Source organism: Colobus angolensis, unplaced genomic scaffold, assembly GCF_000951035.1.
Source record: "Colobus angolensis palliatus isolate OR3802 unplaced genomic scaffold, Cang.pa_1.0 Scaffold16, whole genome shotgun sequence".
NCBI classification, from domain to species: Eukaryota; Metazoa; Chordata; class Mammalia; order Primates; family Cercopithecidae; genus Colobus; species Colobus angolensis.
In genome coordinates this window covers 9,795,686-9,816,866 of record NW_012114710.1, presented here as the reverse complement: position 1 = coordinate 9,816,866, position 21,181 = coordinate 9,795,686, and the positions used below count along the sequence as shown (strand labels likewise).

The 21,181-nt window shown below is 33.2% G+C and overlaps 1 protein-coding gene across 1 annotated transcript in view; it reads left to right on the top strand.

Annotated features, from left to right (window-relative positions):
• Positions 1 to 19,926, top strand: part of CNBD1 (cyclic nucleotide binding domain containing 1) — a 617,967-nt gene extending 598,041 nt beyond the window's left edge. The window contains exons 12-13 of the mRNA XM_011937078.1: positions 7,368 to 7,427; positions 19,774 to 19,926. Of these exons, the coding sequence (XP_011792468.1) occupies positions 7,368 to 7,427; positions 19,774 to 19,890 (177 nt within the window). The 3' untranslated portion in view covers positions 19,891 to 19,926. The remainder of the gene's footprint in view (positions 1 to 7,367; positions 7,428 to 19,773) is intronic.
• The last annotated feature ends 1,255 nt before the right edge of the window (positions 19,927 to 21,181 follow it).

Genomic DNA, 21,181 nt, shown 5'->3' with positions numbered 1-21,181 from the left:
CTATTTGAATATCCTTTATTTCTTTCTCTTGCCTGATTGCCCTGGCCAGAACTTTCAATACTATGTTGAATAGGAGAGGTGAGAAAGGACATCCTTGCCTTGTGGCGGTTGTCAAAGGGAATGCTTCCAGCTTTTGTCTATTCAGTATGATATTGGCTGTGGGTTTGTCATAAATAGCTCTTATTATTTTGAGATACATTCCATCAATACCGAGTTTATTAAGAGTTTTTAGCACGAAGGGGTGTTGAATTTTATCGAAGGTCTCTTCTGCATCTTTTGAGATCATCATGTGGTTTTTGTCATTGGTTCTGTTTATGTGATGGATTCCATTTATTGATTTGCATATGTTGAACCAGCATTGCATCCCAGGGATGAAGTCGACTTGATTGTGATGGATACGCTTTTTGATGTTCTGCTGACTTTGGTTTGCCAGTATTTTATTGAGGATTTTTGCATCGATGTTCATCAGGGATATTGGCTTGAAATTTTCTTTTTTTGTTGTGTCTCTGCCAGGTTTTGGTATCAGGATGATGCTGACCTCATAAAATGAGTTAGGGAGGATCCCCTCTTTTTCTGTTGTTTGGAATAGTTCTAGAAGGAATAGTACCTGCTCCTCTTTGTACCTTTGGAAGTATTCGGCTGTGAATCCATCTGATTCTGGGCTTTTTATGGATGGTAGGCTATTAATTACTGCCTCAATATCAGAACTTGTTATTAGTCTATTCAGGGTTTCGACTTCTTCCTGATTTAGTCTTGGGAGGGTGTATGTTTCCAGGAATTTATCCATTTCTTCTAGATTTTTTAGTTTATTTGCTTAGAGGTGTTTATAGTATTCTCTGATGGTAGTTTGTATTTCTTGGGATCAGTGGTGATATCCCTTTTATCATTTTTATTGTGACTATTTGATTCTACTCTCTTTTCTTCTTTGTTAGTCTGGCTAGCAGTCTATCTATTTGGTTAATCTTTACAAAAACCAACTCCTAGATTCATTGATTTTTTTGAAGGGTTTTTCATGTCTGTCTCTCCTTCAGTTCTGCCCTGATCTTAGTTACTTCTTGCCTTCTGCTAGCTTTTGAATTTGTTTGCTCTTGTTTCTCTAGTTCTTTTAATAGTGATGTTAGTGTATCAATTTTAGATCTTTCCCACTTTCTCGTGTGGGTATTTTAGTGCTATAAATTTCCCTCTAAACACTGCTTTAGTTATTTCCCAGAGATTCTGGTACATTGTGTCTTTGTTCTCATGGTTTCAATCTTAGTATATGTGCTGCTGAAGCGAGCACGTTCTCATTGGAGTCAAAGAACTTATTTATTTCTGCCTTAATGTCATTATTTACCCAGTAGTCTTTCAGAAGCAGGTTGTTCAGTTTCTATGTAGCTGTACAGTTTTGAGTGAATTTCTTAATCCTGCGTTCTCATTTGATTGCACTGTGGTCTGAGAGACTGTTTGTTATGATTTCTGTTATTTTGCATTTTCTGAGGAGTGTTTTACTTCCAATTATGTGGTCAATTTTAGAATAAATGCAATGTGGTTCTGAGAAAAATGTATATTCTGTTGATTTGGGGTGGAGAGTTCTGTAGAGGTCTGTTAGGTCTGCTGTATTGGTTGCATAGTTAGCTCTTCTGTTGCATTGATCGCTTTATTATTATGTAATGTCCTTCTTTGTCTGTTTTGATCTTTGCTTGTTTAAAGTCTGTTTTATCAGAGACTAGGATTACAACCCCTGCTTTCTTTTTTTCTTTCTTTTCTTTTCTTTTTCTTCTTTTTTTTTGGCTTTCCATTTGCTTGGTAAATATTCCTCCATCCCTTTATTTTGAGCCTATGTGTGTCTTTGCATGTGAGATGGGTCTCCTCAATACAGCACACCACAGCCAAAAAACATATGAAAAAGTCTCGTCATCGTTGGTCAATAGAGAAATGCAAATCAAAACCACAATGAGATACCATCTCACACCGGTTAGAAAGATGATCATTAAAAAGTCAAGAAGCAACAGATGCTGGAGAGGATGTGGAGAAATAGGAATGCCTTTACACTGTTGGTGGGAGTGTAAATTAGTTCAACCATTGTGGAAGACAGTGTGGTAATTCTTCAAGGATGTAGAATCAGAAATATCATTTGACCCAGCAATCCCATTACTGGGTATATGCCTAAAGGATTATAAATCATTCTACTATAAAGACATATGCACACGTATGTTTATTGTAGCACTGTTCACAGTACCAAAGACTTGGAACCAATCCAAACGCTCATCAGTGATAAACTGGACAAAGAAAATATGGCATATATACACCACGGAATACTATGCAGACGTAAAAAGGATGAGTTAATATCTTTTCCAGGGACGTGGATGAAGCTGGAAACCATCATTCTCAGCAAAATAACACAGGAACAAAAAACCAAACACCGCATATTCTCACTCATAAGTGGGAGTTGAACAATGAGAATACATGGACACAGGGAGGGGCACATCACACACCAGAAGACATCTGGGCCTGTCTGGGGTTGGAGGGCTAGGGGAGGGATAGCATTAGGAGAAATACCTAATGTAGATGACGGGTTGATGGGTGCAGCAAACCACTATGGCATGTTTATACCTATGTAACAAACCTGCACATTCTGCACATGTATCCCAGAATTTAAAGCATAATGAAAAAATGTTATATTAAAAAAAGAGCTAATTACACCCAAAACCAGACGAATACAAAATCCTAAGTGATACTACCTCTATTATAGAAATTAAACTTGTAATAATAATAATAATAAACTTTCCCACAATGTAAACTACAGGCCCCGATGTCTTCAATAATGAATTTCATTTCAAAGAAGACATAATATCAGTAATGTACACTCTTTCAGAAAATATAGTGTATGGGGATATATCACATACTTTATGAAGTTAGCGTTACCCTTATTCATGCCTAACAATAGCATTACAAGAAAAGAAAATTAGAAATGTCCCTCTTGAAGACACATGAAAACATTGAACAAGATATTAGCAAGTCAAATCTAGCCATGTATAAAAAGGATGATATATAATTAACATGTGTCATTTTATCAGAAGTACAAGATTGTTGTAACATTTAAAACAATCAATATAATTCACTACACTAAAAGAATACAAGAGAAAAACATATGAACATCTCAGTAGATGCAAGAAAAAATAAGCAATCTTTAGACAAAAAACTCTCAGGAAACTCAGAAGTGAAAGGAAATTTTCAATCCAATAAATGTTAGTAGAAACTTTAACCTAACATTACACTTAATGTTGAAACTCATTTCACCTAAGAGAAGGCAAGACTGTTACCATTTCTATTCAACATTGCACTGGAAGCCAATACAGCACAAAAAGACAAGAAAAAAATAAATTTGAAACATAAAGTTGGGAAAGGAAGAAGTAAAACTGCCTGTTTCCAGACAACACAATTGTGTATGTAGAATACCCTACTCAAATGATACTATGACATCCATATACAAAAAGCAGTTGTATTTTGATGTAATAACAAAGAACAATTGGGAAAAAATAAGATAACTTTTAGAGTAGTATCAGAAAACATAAAACATTTAGGATTAAATCTAAAACAATATGTGCAAAACTTCACAATAAATATAAGGAAAGGTATATAATTGCTACACTGACAACTAGAAAACATTACTACATGAACTTAAAGGCACTGAAGTAAATGAAAAATATACCATGTTCATGGATTAACAGACTTAATATGTTTAAGATGTTCATTCTCCCAAGTTTATTTATAAACACAAAGGAATTGCTCTCTATGTTTATTTTGAAGAAACCATCAAGCTTTTCTAAAATTCAAAGGAAAAGACAAAGGATGTATGATAATCAAATAAATATTGAAAAAGAACAGAACTGGAGGAATCGCCCTTTATTTCAAGACTTACAATAAAGTTGCAATGATCAACAAAATTTCATATTGACATACACAGAGACAAGTAAAATAATGGAACAAATATAGTACAACACTAGACTCACTTGTGTTCTTAATAGATTTTTTACAAAACTCCAGTCAATTCAAAGAGAAAAGGATAATCTTTATAACAAAATATTTCTATGGGAAATAAATGGACTTAAACCTCTATCTTTATAAAAAGGAAGAAAAATTCAAGACTGATCAAACATTTAAGCATAAATCCCAGAAACTTAAAGATTCTAGAATAAAACATAGGAGAATATATTTATGAATTTGGTGTGGGGAAATATGTCTTTGGCAGGGCAAAAAAAGTCACTGATATAAAATGTTCTTAAGTTATAATGTGGGCTTCATCAATATCTACTCATAAGAAGATAGGATTAATATAATCAACAGAAAGGTCTTAGACTTAGAAAATATTCACAGTACATAAATACGAATAAGGATGTGTATGCAGAATGTATAAAGTACTACTATGCACCAACAGTAGTAAGAAAAATACCCAATTATAAAATGGGCAAAACACCTGACTGACAGTTTGCAGAAGATATGGAAATGTCCAGTAAACACATAAAGTAGTGTTCAACAACATTAATTATTAGGGAAATTTGATTTAAAATCACAGGTAGATATTATTTCATATTTTCCAGTATGGCTAAAATTTAAATATGATAGTGGTAAGATGCAAATAAATATTTTTGCACGGGAAAAAATGAACAATAATCATTAGCTTCACTTTATGAAAAAAGAATAATATAATAGTAATTCAAGACAGATCAAACACATTACACATAAAGTGCAGACCCATAAAGATTCCAGAACTAAACATAGACAATTATAACTTTGGTGTCATAAGTTGGCATGTGACAGGGTGAGGTGATGAGCAATTGGAACTACTCTACATTGCTGATGTTAGTGTAAAATTAAACACCTTTGGAGAAATCTTTGACTATTTTCGTTAAAGTTAGACTTACATCTACCCTATGGCTCAGCATCTCCATTCCTAAGTATTTAACAGAAGTGTCAAAAAGAAACACAAAAGATTTTTACAAGAATGTTCATAGCAGTCTAAGTCTTAATAATAGAACAATTGAAAAACAGAAATATTCATCAACAGAAAAATGAATCAGCAAAGTGAAGTTTATGAGGATACTGGAATACTACTCATTTGTAAAAAGTAACAAACTGTTACATGTAAGAACATGGAAAAATCTTAGAGACATTATTCAAAGTACTGTGGCACTGATTGGTAAGGAATGACCTCCCACGAACTCCCAAAATAAAGTAATAGGAAAAGGGAGGAGGAAATAATGACTGTTTATATCTTCTTCCAATTAACCAGCAAGTATTTTGTTGAGTATCTACCACCTCCTCTATTCTAGGCGCTGGAAATAGAATCATAAATCAGATGACTCATTGCCTTCACAAAGCTTCTAGTGGGGAGAAAAATAGATAGTTCAATTCAGAGATTCTGCCTGAATTGAATAAGAGAAGTCTACACGGAGAAGATGGCATTTGAGTAGGTTCAAAGTGAATAATGGTGGAAGCCACTTGGAATTTAAGGAAAATAGATAAATTTAAGACTTTATTTTGATAGTGAAGAAAAATTATTTTTGTATATTATAGTTCTTTGCTTATTTTGTTCTTTTATGCAGACATAATACAAAAATAAGAAAACTGTGGTCTAAAATTTCTAGTAGATCATTACACTTTGTTGAAAAAAATAGATTTGGCACATGAAAGACATTGGAATGTGGGAGGATCTCATTATCTAGTACATGAATGAAATTCTATTCTTACAAAACCAAGTGATGGTGCTTGGAAATCCTCCATGCACTGGTCAGCATTCTTCACACATGTGAGTGGAGCTAGGATTTCCACTCCCTGCATATGTTTAGTGTGTCACCCTGGACATCTGCTAATGTTGAACATCTGTTTTTTGTTTTCATTGAAAGATGTTTAATTTGGAGTGCCAAAAACAGATGGGGTCATTAGTTATTCTACAATGTGAAGCTATCCAGTAAATTGTCCTTGTTTGAGGAATAATAATGTCAAAAAAGCTAATTAATCCTAAAGTTTCCTTCACATTGAGAATTATTACAGACATAATTTTAAAAGAAAATGCCAACCTATGATGAGTCTCTGAGAAAAAACAAAAGTGATTTCATTCAGTATGTATCATACGGGAATTACTGTAAACTGGTATTTTTCAAACACTAAAAAACATGTAAGTTGTGAACATAGGCAGATACTTATGTGTCTGTAGAATTAGCTAATATTTAAATTATGGCTATTGTTGCTTAAATTCATTCATATTTTCTTGAAATGAATAGTCCATGTTGCTTACCCTCTATTAATTTGTTTATTTGATTTTTAAAAAATTAACTGTGACAAGTTATTGTCATGTTGAGCTGAAAACTTACCATGTTAAGTGACAGACCATATTCCAGAAGAGAAATAAGCTGTTGTACATTGTATACCTTTTATATTTGTATTATATGTGACAGTGTATGAAACCAGATTCACTATCATTTGACTTATTTTGATCATCAAAAGGCCATAAGTTACTATGAATAGTTTTTTATGGTTTTTATATGAATAGTTGGAATGTAAGTAGTGTACTCCTTTTTCTGCTTAAGAAATCTGTTTTCATATTTATATATTTAATTGAGTCCTTCTAAAATATGTAAAATGTAGTAGAAGCATAATCACATCCTTCTAAAATGTAAAAGTGTCCTTTTTGGTTTGAGAACTAAAGCTCTGTGTTAGATCATTGGTAAGAAATTTGTGGGTTTGAAATTTTTGTATGCATAGTATATAAACATTTATTCAACTTATGTGTAGATTTATATTCACTCATGTTTGCAATTTGAATTTTAAAACAGCAAAACAAAAAGGATGATATACACATAAGAAATGGAATAATGATCTTAGTGTCACATAGCAGTATAGAGACCATGTTGGTCAAATCTTTAATTTTAAACTGGGGAACAAATCTTAAAAAATCTCACCCCTCTGTTTTTTACTTGTTTCCATTTTATAAAATGATAGTGTTATTAAGATGCAAGAATGCCTGGGAAGACTTGTATGTACTTGGAGTGGGAAGGGTATGGGTGTGTCTTGCTTTACATAAACATAGCTAAATTCTTTATATATGATGATTTGTCATTATAAGTACCAGTACAACTATTTTTTTGTCCTGTTTTTCTGAAAGTCTCACTTTATTCTTTACATTTTTGGATTGTTCCAATAAGTTATCCTATTTCTTTTTACCATGTGCCTATTCAGTGCCTCTGCTGTTATTTTCCAGCTGTCCACAATTAAACATGTCAAGGTTTGCTTTGATTATAAATTTAGTGGAAGAAACCATGGTATAGAATACTAAATAATTGGAAAAAGGGCTCATTTATTCAATCTAATCTTGTGTTCCTTTGTAGGAGGATGTCAAAAATGAATATTTGAAAAAGGAACAACAAAAAGAATGGAAAGATTTCAAGGTATAATAATATATACCAACAAAATAAATAGGATCATTAATTATTCTTATAGCAGAATATATTAAATTAGTGATAAATATAAATATTAAGGGAAATTAAACTTTTATAATGAATGAATGTTAAAGAAAATATTTCTACTAAACATATTATTTAGTCCTTTATATCTGAAAAGAGCATGTAAAATAAATTTGTAGTAAGTCCACATTTTTTCCTCCAAATTTAGAGGGAAGAAAATGCATTAAGTACCTACAATATGCTAAGCGGTTTATGTATGTTGTCTCATTCAGCGCCTTAACTATAGTTGTTGCTTTTCTTATTTTATGGAAGAGGCCGATAAGGACAGGAGAAATTAAGGAACTTGTCTGAGTAACACAAGTAGTTACTAAAACTGCCAGTAATCTGACTCAGGTTTGCCCAATTGAAAGTATGAGCTCTTCACAATTTTATAGTGCTTACTGCTATGGAATGCAGTTGGCAAGCGAAAATAATAAACTGTTTTGTAATGTGCATGTCAAGGGAAAAAAAATAGTGACTATGGTGATTTTAATACTGATACGGGATTAATCCACATTTTTTGCACTTTGAAAATTTGACTACCAGAATCATCATCACCACTGTCATTATGTCTCATGTTTTCATTGCTTATCCAACACCTTCTGTAAGATACACACGGTGGGTGGAACTCTTTAAAGATCTCAGTTAAGTACATCTTTGAATATATTGAGAAACAAAATAAAGATAACTTGGAGACTTTTAAGCAGCTGAGAAATACAGTCTCTTATGTAGTAGAAAATACAAAAGGAATACAACATAAAGAGCTAAGATAATATATTGTCTTTTAAAGAAGCAGCTTCTCTTTTATTTGTTTGGCTAACACAGTAGCTTGATATGCTATGAGATACCACACTATCAACAGAAATTAAAAATGGCAGGCAGAAATTTTAAGTAGGGCATTCTTTTAAAGAAATATACTGCAGTGGACTCCTCAGATAAATAGAAGGGTAATCGTTTTTCAAACAGCTCCACCTTGGGCTCTGAGCCTGAAACACCATAGGTAAGTGCTGCACATCTTCAATGTGGCTTTAAGCTTCTTCCTCTCTTTGTGTCATGGGCGTGCAGAAAAGTGTAGGGACACTCACCAACTTAGTAAGAAAAAGTGGGGCAGGAAAACTTTCCAAATATTTGTTTCTGTTAAGAGGCAGACAATGAAGCAAAAAGTGGGATGAATTCCCACGTTAAAACACCGCCTTACATAACCATCTGCAATGATGCAATCTTTGGCAGAAGGGCAGTTTGCTCTTGCCTTGACAAATTTCTAATTTTCTGTTCCTGGTAAGCTAATTCTTATGAGTTTGCACATATTATTGTCAGTCTAGAGGACCTATTTAGTTCCCATCAGGGATCTGCATTTTTCCAAATATATTAATTTACTAAAATATGAAGCCTAAGCCTATTGTTGAAATATACACATATTGTTCCTTTTACATTTTAGTTCCTTCTAAAATAAAATGTCATTTCTTTACTCCTGTATGTCATATTAAATAAAGAAAACAGTTTATACTTTCCTATTTTTCTTAAGAAAACATACCAATTTCCTTTTTTGAATTACATGCAGTTTGGTAATTAATTTTGCCCCTAACAACATCTCCTGCCCTACTGAATTTCTTTCAGTTCCCTAAAAGGACATTCTCTCTCTTGTCTGAAACACCTTTCTTGAACTGATTTGTAACTGCTAATTGTCGTTTTCACTAATAGACTGTAATTTCAGTAGGTGACAGATAGTGACAGGCGCATTCCCTGCCACATAATAAGAACTTAATTTTTATGTTGAGTGAATGAATGACATGCCTATCATCTGTAGATGCTATTACTTCTGAAGTGGCACACAAAAAAATGGGCAATAACTCTGTTGCTGTCACCACCAATCTATATGGAAGTAAGTTCCCTAGCAAGTCTGGGAGCTCAAGGTTCTTCCTTTATTCAAGCAGTTGTTTCTTTATTGATACCCTGCTGTCAGTCACAGTGTCACCATATATTTAGAAAGGGATTCAGTGATCTCCTAGCTGGATATATCAGGATCTCAGATTTATTAAAGTTATTGTGAAAGCAATTTATGAAGAGTGATTTGCAGAGATTTGTCTGAAGATTGTTGCTCTTATCCCAAGTCCTAAAATCTGGATGATTTACCTACTGTGTAAATTCACCTGAAACAGGAATTCTTGTTAAAGATGTCTTGTTACCTGGTATTTGATGATTGCTTCTTGTGGGATATCCGTTCTAGCACAGGGATTTATCATGGAAGTCAACCTTGATTTTTTTTCTTCTTATAGTGTATCCATCAGGGAATATTGGAAAACCTAGGCATTTAGAAAAACATTTTTATGAGAGTAACTCCATCAGATTTCATAGTCTGTGGACATTACATTCCACTAACAAGAATAGATTATGAGCTTTCATGTTCACGTTTTCTAGTCTACTAGCCTTAAGCAGTATAAATATTCTATAACCATTTTTCTTATTGGTTCATAAAAACTGAGAAGCTGAGAACCAAAATTGTAACTAAGAAAAAATCGAAAAGAATATGGTAAAATACATAGTTGTGCACAGTGGTGTGTTAATCAATGTTTACAAAACTGTTTCCCTTTACTCCCCCAAAACTCTTGATTTGTAGCATTTTCCAGTTTTCATGTTGTAAATAATCCCGTTATAGGCACTTACATGCAGGTGGGAAGAGATGCAAGGAGTCAGCCCTAACGGTACTGTGAGCCCACTCCAACCCACCAGGGCTTCCTGTGAGATTGTGCACCTGTGGTGGGGGTGGAGTTAGGAGAGGTGGGGTAACCACTTAGACCTACTGTGGAAGATTAAGTAAAAGGTAGAAATTTGGAGAAAAAAATAGCATTAATGAAATTAGTATTACTAACAACAATATCTTCTGTATTGCTAACAGCAACACAAACATATCTTGGATTTGCCAATATAATCTTTCTATATTTTCTTGCTGGTTCTCCTAAATTACCTTTTCCAGTGAACAGTATTTGATGCCTATGCTTCTTGTTTATTTTTTCATTTAGAAAATATATACCATGCAGTCTTGCCACCCGATGTCCCTGCATTCGTGTCTGTAATCAACTCTTTGGCTCTTCTGAGCAAGTTTGAACTCTTCAGTGAACCATTCAGGTTTTTGCACCTAAATTTCTCAAAGTTTTGCCTTTATGACCATCCTATTATGTTTAGTTTTCTCTTTTTTTTGAGATGGAATCTCGCTCTGTCACCAGGCTGGAGTACAGTGGTGCGATCTCAGCTCACTGCATCCTCCGCCTCCCAGCTTCAAACGATTCTCCTGCCTCAGCCTCCCAAGTAGAGTAGGTGGGATTACAGGCACGCGCCACCACACCCAGCTAATTTTGGTACTTTTAGTAGAGACAAGTTTCACCATGTTGGCCAGGCTAGTCTCGAACTCCTGACCTCGTAATCCACCCGCCTTGACCCTCCCAAAGTGCTGGAATTACAGGCGTGAGCCACCCACACCCAGCCTTGAGTTTATTTTTCTTACTCTTCCAGCACAAATTCTATTTTGAGTCTGTTATTTGTAGTTTCCTTGACTTCTCTGAACCAATTTCAGTCTTTCTTCAGCCAATTCCAGTCTTCTTTCAAGCTACAACATCCTCCATATTTTATAAAACGTTCCCTGATTGCCCCTCACTAGCACAAATAGTCCTCTCTTAGTGAACAAGTATAGTCTATAATATACAATTAGGCACTTGGTTATGTATTGAACTAATATTGCCTAATGTTTTATATAGATGCCTCCCATTATCTTTTAAAATATATTTTAAGGTACTTGTGAACAGAGACCATAGAATATCAAATAACCATGAACACACAGGGAAACCTAATAACGACTCAACGTTAACTTGACTATAGAACTGGAAAACAATTACTTTGAGGAATAAATTGTTTAATGCTTTTATCACGTTTTGGTTTCATAACCTTAAAATAGTTGAGTCATTTTAGCAGATTGAACTACAATTCATAGGATGATAACAGTAACATCTATCTATTTTACTCATTTGTATTCAGAATAAGTTTTTTTGTCTTTTTGTTAATCTAATCATCTTTGAATGAAATATTAAAGTAGTATGAATCAGAGTAGAATTGTGAGTCAGAGAATAAATCATTTTAGCATTAAGAAACTAAAGCATATAAAACCACTAGAAAAAAAATGAGCATGAAATTACTTTTCAAAACATCTGAAGTAATCACTCTGCATTAGCTTACAAACTGTATTCAGAAATTTTTAATGTAAATATTCAATAGGTTGCAGAAATAAAAGTACAAATCACGGACTCAGCTCTGGTACTTAGCTATGAATTTCTCATGCACTAAAAGGTTTTGTGAATTTAGGAAAAGCAGTCCAGTGAGAAAAATTGGTAGTCTAATTTTTAGTGGGCATACTAAATGGTTAATGGTGTCTGTTGCAGTTTATTAGGCTTATTTTAACCAATATTGATACTTCTTTTCAAGAAGAGACAGCATGGTCACAATTTATTACACATCTCCAATCTGTGCTACAAAAGCACAACTCAAGTAACCTCACAAAAATACCTCAGAACCAGGTGGTGGAGCAATAGACCAGGTGCTTGGACCCCAGAGTCCAAGCTCCTTGGGAGGCTGAGACAGGAGGATCACATGACCAGGATTCAAGACTAATGAGCTGTGAGCATGCCACTGCACTCCAGCCTAGGTGACAGAGTAGACTCCATCTCTGTAAAATAAATAAATAACTAAATAATAATCACAGAGATAACAAAACACTTTCTATTCATTTATGTTATAGCCTATGGTTAATTATTTCTTGTCCATAACTCCAGAGCAAAAATCACATAATATTATGGAAAAAATATTAATAAATATAAAATACCCAAATTCCCTAGTTGCACATTTTTTATTAGCACATTTGTATTAACATTCATACCAGTTCTTTGGCCCTAATATCATACCTCTTCTATATTCTTTCAAGTGTTAGAAAAAAATGAAATTAAACATCTTTTAGCCTTCCTTTTCTGGGCTATATTGCAGTAGTTCCTTCAGTTAACCTCATAAATTCTATTTTCCTTTTCTTTAATTATGTTGTTGCTGTCTTCTGAACCCTTGATGATTAGCATGAGACCACTAAATTAAATTTTACTTGTTATGGCTAAGTCTCTATATACCAAGTTATTACATTAATTGACCTGATGCCTCAGGCTAGTCTTCATGACTGAAATGAAATATATTACTGTACAGTGAAAATTTTGTTTTGCTTATTGTACCAACTATTGGTTGATCTTTTTTATCATAAAATTTACATTTGCTTATTCTTCCCATTGAGAATATTATGAAAAGAAATGTTCATCATTAATTCCTTAAGCTATATCTATAGCTTTTAAATGAAGAATTGATGCTTTTTTTTTCATTCCTCTCATCTTTTTGTGAACGTTGTCTCAGGGCCAAACTTGTCCTTCAGTTTGTCTCTTCCTCTGAACATTAGGAATTTAGGCTCCTTGAAGAGAAGGTATCTTGTTTATAGAGGCATGTACAGTATAAAAAACCAAAATGATACATAGGCAGGCCTTCAGTAAACATGAGTTAAATGATGAAAATGAATAAATCCTCGGATAATTCAAAATACGTAGAACATAGAAAAGTCCATGGGTGGGGCTAGGGGTGTAGCAAACAGAGATTTGGCCAAGGACACAAAGTAGCAGATATGTAGAATGAACAAGTCTAGAAAGCTAATGTATAAACAGGAGGACTATAGGCAATAAAATTGGGAGATATTTGAGATTTTTGTTAAATAGTGGACTTCAGCTGCTCTTGTCACAAAAATAAAAGTAACTATGTGATATGATAGATATTTTAATTTGCTTCCGTATAGTAACCATTTTATTGTCTATATGTATTTTATAACATCATGTTGTTAAACCTTAAATATACACAACAACATTTATTAAAAAGCAGATGAGTCATTATTTCCTGAAATATAAAAAGAAGAAAAACTTTCATACAATTTACTGGTATTTTTTGAGCACTACTGTGTGTCTGGCTAAGTAATCAGCAGTAAATAAAAATGAAACAGTTCCTGTTTATATAGATTTTCAGGATCTATCTAATGGGGAATATAAAAATTACAAAAATTATATATCCCCAAATAAGTGATGTGCTCTAAAGGGTGCTGTAAAGGAAAAGAACTAGGAATATGAGGCAAAATAATGGATTCATCTGACAGGTTTTCCTTTGAATTATCTGAGTTTCCTTCACTATCTTAAGAATAAACCTATAATCAATGGCTATTTTAAAATAACTTATTTTTTTGATTCCAGTTGCTTAACACTTCTGATTATCCTTTTTCCCCTCTTTTCTTTCATATGTGTGAATGGACATGTATATCAGACCCACTAAATTATTTGTAGAGCTATTTGGGCATATAAGCTCTATACAGACACAGATAATTCTAAATTCTCACATTCACCACTTTTCTATCAGATTACAATGTCTTTCAATTCAATACTATATTTAAGATATGCCTACTAAGAGCAAACTATATGTGAGGTGTTTTATTTTTGTAGCTTTATTGCTTCTTGTTTTATACCGCAACACTTCTTAAATGTGGACGTTTCTATTGTGCAGCTTTTTCTTTCAGAGCTTAGAATTTTTTAGATTTTAATATATGATGTGGAAGTTGTAGAGTGGTAACATTATATAATCAAGGAACTGCATTCTATGGAGAGCATTTGCAATTCCCTTCGTTTGTGAAAGAAACTTTATTGTTGATGTTGTGCATTATGAATAGTACTGTCTTATCTTGAATATATATAGTTCTGTGATTCTACCTTCAATGTAAAACCCCAGACAACTTCCATGATTCCTAATATAAGGATGTAAGTATTTCCTCAGTTCAACTGTAATTCAAGAGTTATTTAACACAGTGTTTAATGATATAATAGGTCTGTCTGCATTGTACATAGGCCAATTCATTATATGAAAAGGGCTTGTTTCGGTTTATCACTGGTAGGAGGATGAAAAATTCAGGGATATAAATCAGGGCACTGAGGAACAGCTTAATCAGTGATAGTTAGAAAGTCACTTCATATGAAATGGAGAGTGCATTATTACCACAAATATTGAGGAGAGAAGCCAGGATATTAAGCCCCAGTGGAAGAAAAGGCTTAAAGGCCTTGTAAGGAGACAATGCTCTAGGGTTTATTGTTTGAATGGTTTTATATAGCATGATTCAGCATGGAAAAGGCTAAGCCAGGCCACAAATGAAATATTTCGACAGGCACAAATTGCAATTTAGAAGTCACCACGTACACCCCAAGCAAAGGGTGGCAACGCTGTTTGGCCCCTGAGACTCAGTGTAATTTCTTAAGTATCAAAACAGGCAGGTGGGTTTACAAAACAGCAATCAGAGTAGGCTCATCAACAAGAAAAAGGTTTTCTGATCTCATCCTCATGGTGGGACGAGATACCTATGTAGCCAATAAAAGTTACGAAGTTGACAAGTGCTGCTTTCCAGAGTTAGGGCTGCATGGGCTGGTCATTGCAGCAGGGGGCTACGTCTGCTGGGTAATCTTTAAATTTCCAATGAGTTTATCTGTATATGCAAGAAAGTTATAAGAAGGATTCACAAATACCTATTAAAATATATATTGTTATGAGCATATAGGTAGAGACACATCTATAGCTATAACAATATTATGCACACATTTAGAGTACTTTATTTTTGTCCTGAGTACTATGCATTTATTGATACATTTGCCTTATATATTTTAAAGACAAGAAACATAAACTGAGATGGCAAATATGCTGTTTATTTCCAGAATAAGAAAATCATTTGCAATCTGATGAGCACTGCCTTTTCCCATCTTTGAGCCGCCAAACCCAACAACTGCCTTGCTCTCTAGCCCTTACCATTACTGGCCTGCAGGTGAAACTCGTCCTCAGGGCTGGACTACTTTTCTGATGCTGAGCTTTCCTGTTCTTCAACTTCTGCTTTTGATAAAAGCATCAAAAGCATCTGGGAAATATGAATGCAGTTTCTGGAGAGAGCTGAGCCCTTCTGAGGAGGAACTGCCTGGTGGGCCAAGTTTAGTCATAAGAAACTCACAGGCAATTCACACTGGAATAAGTGTCTAAGGGTGTGGGAACATGTGGACAGATTTTTCACCCTTTGTGTTTAACTTGGCAGTCTTCGTCCTCACCACTCACTATATTGTTTTATAACAATGACATCTTCTTATAGGATTCACATGACTAGGTTTTTAATAGAAAAACCTGCTGGTTTTCACAAGATTTGGAAAAGAGAAGATGGATAGGGAGGCTGTTATAAAGCTTTTGTCCATTTTCAAACCAAGCAATAAATCTAAAAAGCTCTGTGTCCAATGTAAACCACAAATGAAGAAGTGCTGAAAAGTGTTCAAATTAATTTTCCAGTGCAATGGAAAAAAATACAAGTGCTATAATATCAGCTTCTGCAGTTTCCCTGTCTGCTCCCCAGGCCATTTCTCTTTCTCTCCCTCTCTGTCACTCTCAAAAGATATGCTTTAATTTGCTGTTCACTAAGCTCATTAATTCTAATTCCTTTCTTAACTTTGTTGGCAAACAAACATAGTCATATTGTCTACCTAAAGAAAGAAACTGAATGCAACTGAGAGTGAATGAGGTCCTGATACACGCTCTAACATGGATCAACCATCAAGACATTATGCTAAGTGAGATAAGTCAGAAACAAAAGGACACATACTACGATTCCACTTATATGAAGTATTTGGAAGAGTCAAATCTTTCTCAGATTCACAGAGACAGGAGGAAAAATGGTGGTTACCTGTGATTGAGGGGAGAACAGAATGAGGAAGTATTATTTAGTGGATAGAGAGTTTCAGATTGGAACTATGACAAGTTTGGAGGTAGACTGTGGTGACAGTTACCCCACAATGTTGATACCACTGAACTCCACACTTAAAAATAATGAAAATGGTAAATTTTATGTTATGTATATTTTACCACATTGAGAGAAAGAAAGAGAATGGATGGTGGTATAAGACAAGTTAATATGTTTCGGACCATTTTCTAGCACCTTATTTTTGGGAGAAGAATAATTTTCTTTTAATTTTTCCATTTTCTCTGTCTTCAATAATTAAAATTTACTGGTGTAAACAGAATAAGTAGTAAAATGCTATAATTCCAAGTCTGACATAACACCAGCAACAAATCAGTAAAACTTAACTCTGACTATCCTTAAGACTTAATCTTTTTTAAAAAAAGTGTATCTGACAAAATAAATTAGTAAGCATAAAAAGAATAAACTGAATACCACATCCAATTTTCCAACTCCCAAAAGCATTGTCTTTATAATGGGACTTTAGTGGGAGAATATTTACAATCAATTCAGGGAAGGAGAGGATATAGGAAAGCATGTATGTAGTTGGTGGAAGATGAAGAAAAAGAAGGTTATCTCAAGAGCTTCTCACAAAATTTCAAGAGGAATTGAGATCTCATATGTTCCACAAGAGAGAGGCCCTGTGCCAGCTCCCTCATAGTACCCACTGAGGTAGCACACTTCTGAGAAAATTACTTCGTGGTACACCTGGAGAGAGTGGACTGCAGACAATGATATCTTATGAGGGATGGCCACCCATAGTTAAGAGATGAGTGGTCTCAAAGCAAAGCATTTCATTGACCATGCAGAGAAACCAGGCATGCCTTCTCAAAGGCTTAAATTGTATCAGGCTCATAACATTGACACTATTGTGAATAGAATGTTAGTGATATTTAAGAGTGACTAAATTCAATTTCCTGTAAGTCCAGAGAGTGAATTTTTGGAGTAGATTAAATTTAATTGAGAAAAATAAAAGTAATGTTACCTTTTTGTATTCAATAGTAGGGTAAATTCTGGAACCACTGAATAAGTTTACTTTCCCTGAAACACTGTTATTATGCTATCTATATCTTATCAATGGTGTCTAACTTTAAAAAATAGATTAATTTTATTAAGAAATGGGAGGTATAAAATTTACAGAATATCATTTTAATTTGACTATGAAGTCAGAATTATGTTTTGTGCTAAAGTACAGTAACTTCTATTAAACTAGTGTTCTTATTTTATTGTTATTTTTCTTCTGTCCTTTTACCTGGCTTTACTGGTCTTCCTTATTTTTATTGTTTCTTTTACTGTATGTTATTGCCAATCATTTTTGCAAGTATAACAATATAAATAAAAGATATAGAAATATAAATTAGTTTGACATTAATTCTCCAAAAAGCCTGTTACTTCTATTGATATCTGCTTCTGAATCTGTGATTTATATTCTCCATATTGATATATTTGTCTGACATTCTGCTATCCTTTTGGTCAACACAGTTCTTCCTGTTGTCAGTCATTATTATTAGATTATAAGTTTTGTGGACTTTTTGAGCTATTTACTTAAACAGGATCATGCTATAGTTAGAGCTTCTGATTTTATGGGAACATGAAAAGAAGACCCAATCGGATTCAAATCTGGGCTTCACAACATTGTTGAGCTGTATGACTCAACAGGCTACTTAACACTGTTTTCATAGGTTCCGTGTGTTCAGGTTTCAAGAAACCATTATATCTGTATGATATCATATATCTCTTTATTGTAAATCTATATATTAAGACTGCTTGTCACTTTCAATGTTTACAGAAAAGTAATGTAAATGTATCCTAAACTATTTGGATTACCACTTTTAAGTATCCACTTACTGCAGAGAGTCATTGTCTCTGTTTTTAAATAGTACTGTTTTAATTACTTAAGTTTTATGGGGAAAAAGTTAAGAAATTTCATATGTAACTTTCTCCTTTGGACCAATTGGATGGAAAAACACTCCAATGGTAGGATGTTAAGTCCAAAAAATAGTGTATCAATCCTTCAAAAGGAGAAATGTGGTATAATAAGTAAATTAACATACTGCGTACAACAGTGTAAGCTTACTGAACTAGAAGCAATAATAAACACAAAACTGTGCTCTAATAATAGGTACCATATTCATTATGAGGCTGGATACAGTTTCAGCTTAACTATAATATCCCTTAATTAAATTCATATTAACATGAATATAATTGATTTCATAGTTGTTGATGGGGCATTCATTGCAAAACATTTCTGTTCCAAAAATTAAAATCTAATTTTATATATGTTACATATTACACATGTATTAATTATAGATACATATATTTGACATTGTAATTATTATTATCCCAGGAGTCAGCTAGAGTTTTTTTTTTAATTAAAAACTGCCTTAGCGTCCTCATCTAAAAATCAATCAGACACTCCCCATATTTCAGGATGGTTATGAGGGTTAAAGGAGACAGTAGGCAATCAACACAAATTCATTTCTTCTGCTTATTTATAAATGTGTTTTACTCCCTATGGCTTTTATTTTATTATCTGTTTTTACAAATAAAGTAAATATGAACAAAATCAAGTATAGAACAAGATATGTTTTAAAAATATTAATGTAATTCTTCAGATTAAGCTAAATTTTGCAATAGTACAAATGATTGCCAAAACCTCAGTTACTTTCAACAACAAAGATTCACTTCTCATTCACTTGTCACTTGCACGACGGTTGACTGCATCGTGCTTGGATGCAGAGTATTACATTAATGGGGAGAAAAGACAGACAGTGCAGGAAAGACTTGATGGCTGCTTCGTATAAATGGCACACCACATGTCTCCTCTCATTGTATCGACCAAAGCAAGTTACGCAGCTACCCTTGGCATCAGTGTTGCAGAGAAGTCCAAGCCTCTTCTATGCAGGGGCACCATAGAGATGTACCCATATGGCAGTCCCAAAGAGAAGGCATCAAACATTAAATTGATTATGCCAGCTAGTCCAGTAATTGAAAGAACTTATTATCTTGGCAAAATATAAAAATAAGGCAAATAATTTCTTGTTATCTGTTCAGTATCAATAACAGGAAGATAAACCAAATACCACATGTAGAGTTTAAGGATCTCAGAAAAAAAGCATGTTTATTAACATAAAATTATATTCATATTTCCCCATATATTTGTTTTTAAAACTTAAAAATTAGCCTTATACAGAAATAATTTATAGATATAAACATTGAAATAGTTTCTTAAATAAAAACTTATATAAAAATTATATTTTCTATATATTTTGCTAAGGTGAAAATTCTATCCTTAGAAGTTCTGTGAATTTTTGTTTTTTTTTTCTATTTCTTTATATATAGATTTCAAGCTAATAATACTATTATAAGTCTTAAAGTTTTAGGATGATAGGATTAATTATTTTTAACAATCTTTTTTTCTAGGATAAGGCTGTGAAAAACTCCTTGTATTATAATGGAATTATTCCAGGCTTTGGAAAATGGGACCATTACTGGACCAGCATTCCTAGGAACCTCAAGGACACCTTAGTCAATTATTAAAAATGCCAGCTCGTAAAAAGCTGGGGATTTCAGCATGCATTATTGAATCTTTTTAGTTTTTTATTTGAAATTACTATAACCATCTACCAAATTGCCTTAACCTTTGTTTTTTCCTGTATATTAACTTCCTACTAATTTATTTATATAGATTAATTTTACATATATTTTAGACAACTAAATTTTTCTTCTATTCATTTTTCAAGTTCCTTTATTAAGGCCTTGTATCATAAAAGGAGATAAAAATATCTTCAATAACAACAAGTTTTAAAGGGCCAAAGATTTTTAAGTAAAATGATTTCTGATGCGTACATCCTAACTAGAGAAATTAAAATAAAATAACATTCTTTGGCTTATTAGAGGAAGTATAAAATTGAAACATTTTTGTTTCAATTTTTGTTTCAAACTATTTTTAGTTTGTTTTTGCTTTTCAAAACTATGAAACAAAACAGGTTTTCTTATGTTAGACTTGTTCACAAAGCAAAATTTATTTGCCATGCACTTCACACTATCTATAAGCAGGGAGAATGTCTACCTATTATACTACCCAAAAAAAGTGTTATTTCGTGAATTCAAACTTACTCATGATTCTAAATTAGACTATTTTAAAATTAATGCTACTATAACTCTTCAATCATTATCATCACCATTTTGATACATTTTCTTTGATGTCATGAGTCCTTCCAATTCCTATAAAATGTCCTTCTATTAAAGGGCCTATAATATCTCATATTGTTTAACCACTTGATGTTCAAAATTATTATTTCCAGTTATACTTGATTTAATGCTTCACAGTAATAACTTATCCATACACTCCCTGGAAAACTTCTAATATAAGAATAAATAATGATCGAGATGGTAGAGATGAAAACATCAATAGAAACATAAAAATCTAATTTGGTTCATCATCCCTTGCTAGAGGCAGGAAATTTTTCTAATTTCTCAATTTAATTAGGGTGGGTTTCAAACAGAGTTTCACGCTACATGCTTTCTATATAATAAAACATTTTAATAACACCATTTGACCATTTCAACTATCTTCAAATACAAAGTTGTTTCAAATTCTTTTAACATTTGTAACCCAAACAAATATAATTTGATCTAAAAATCATACTAAGTTAGGCCACATAGAACTTTCATAAGCAGTATAAACACGTATGAAAGTGACACATGATTGTCAGCAATTGCTACACCAGAGGCTACTTGTCAGGAAATTTTAAAAGATTATGTGGTAAGTGGTGAGATCAAGACCAGCTTCATGGTTATGATACCATGTTCAATAGCACAGGGTTTT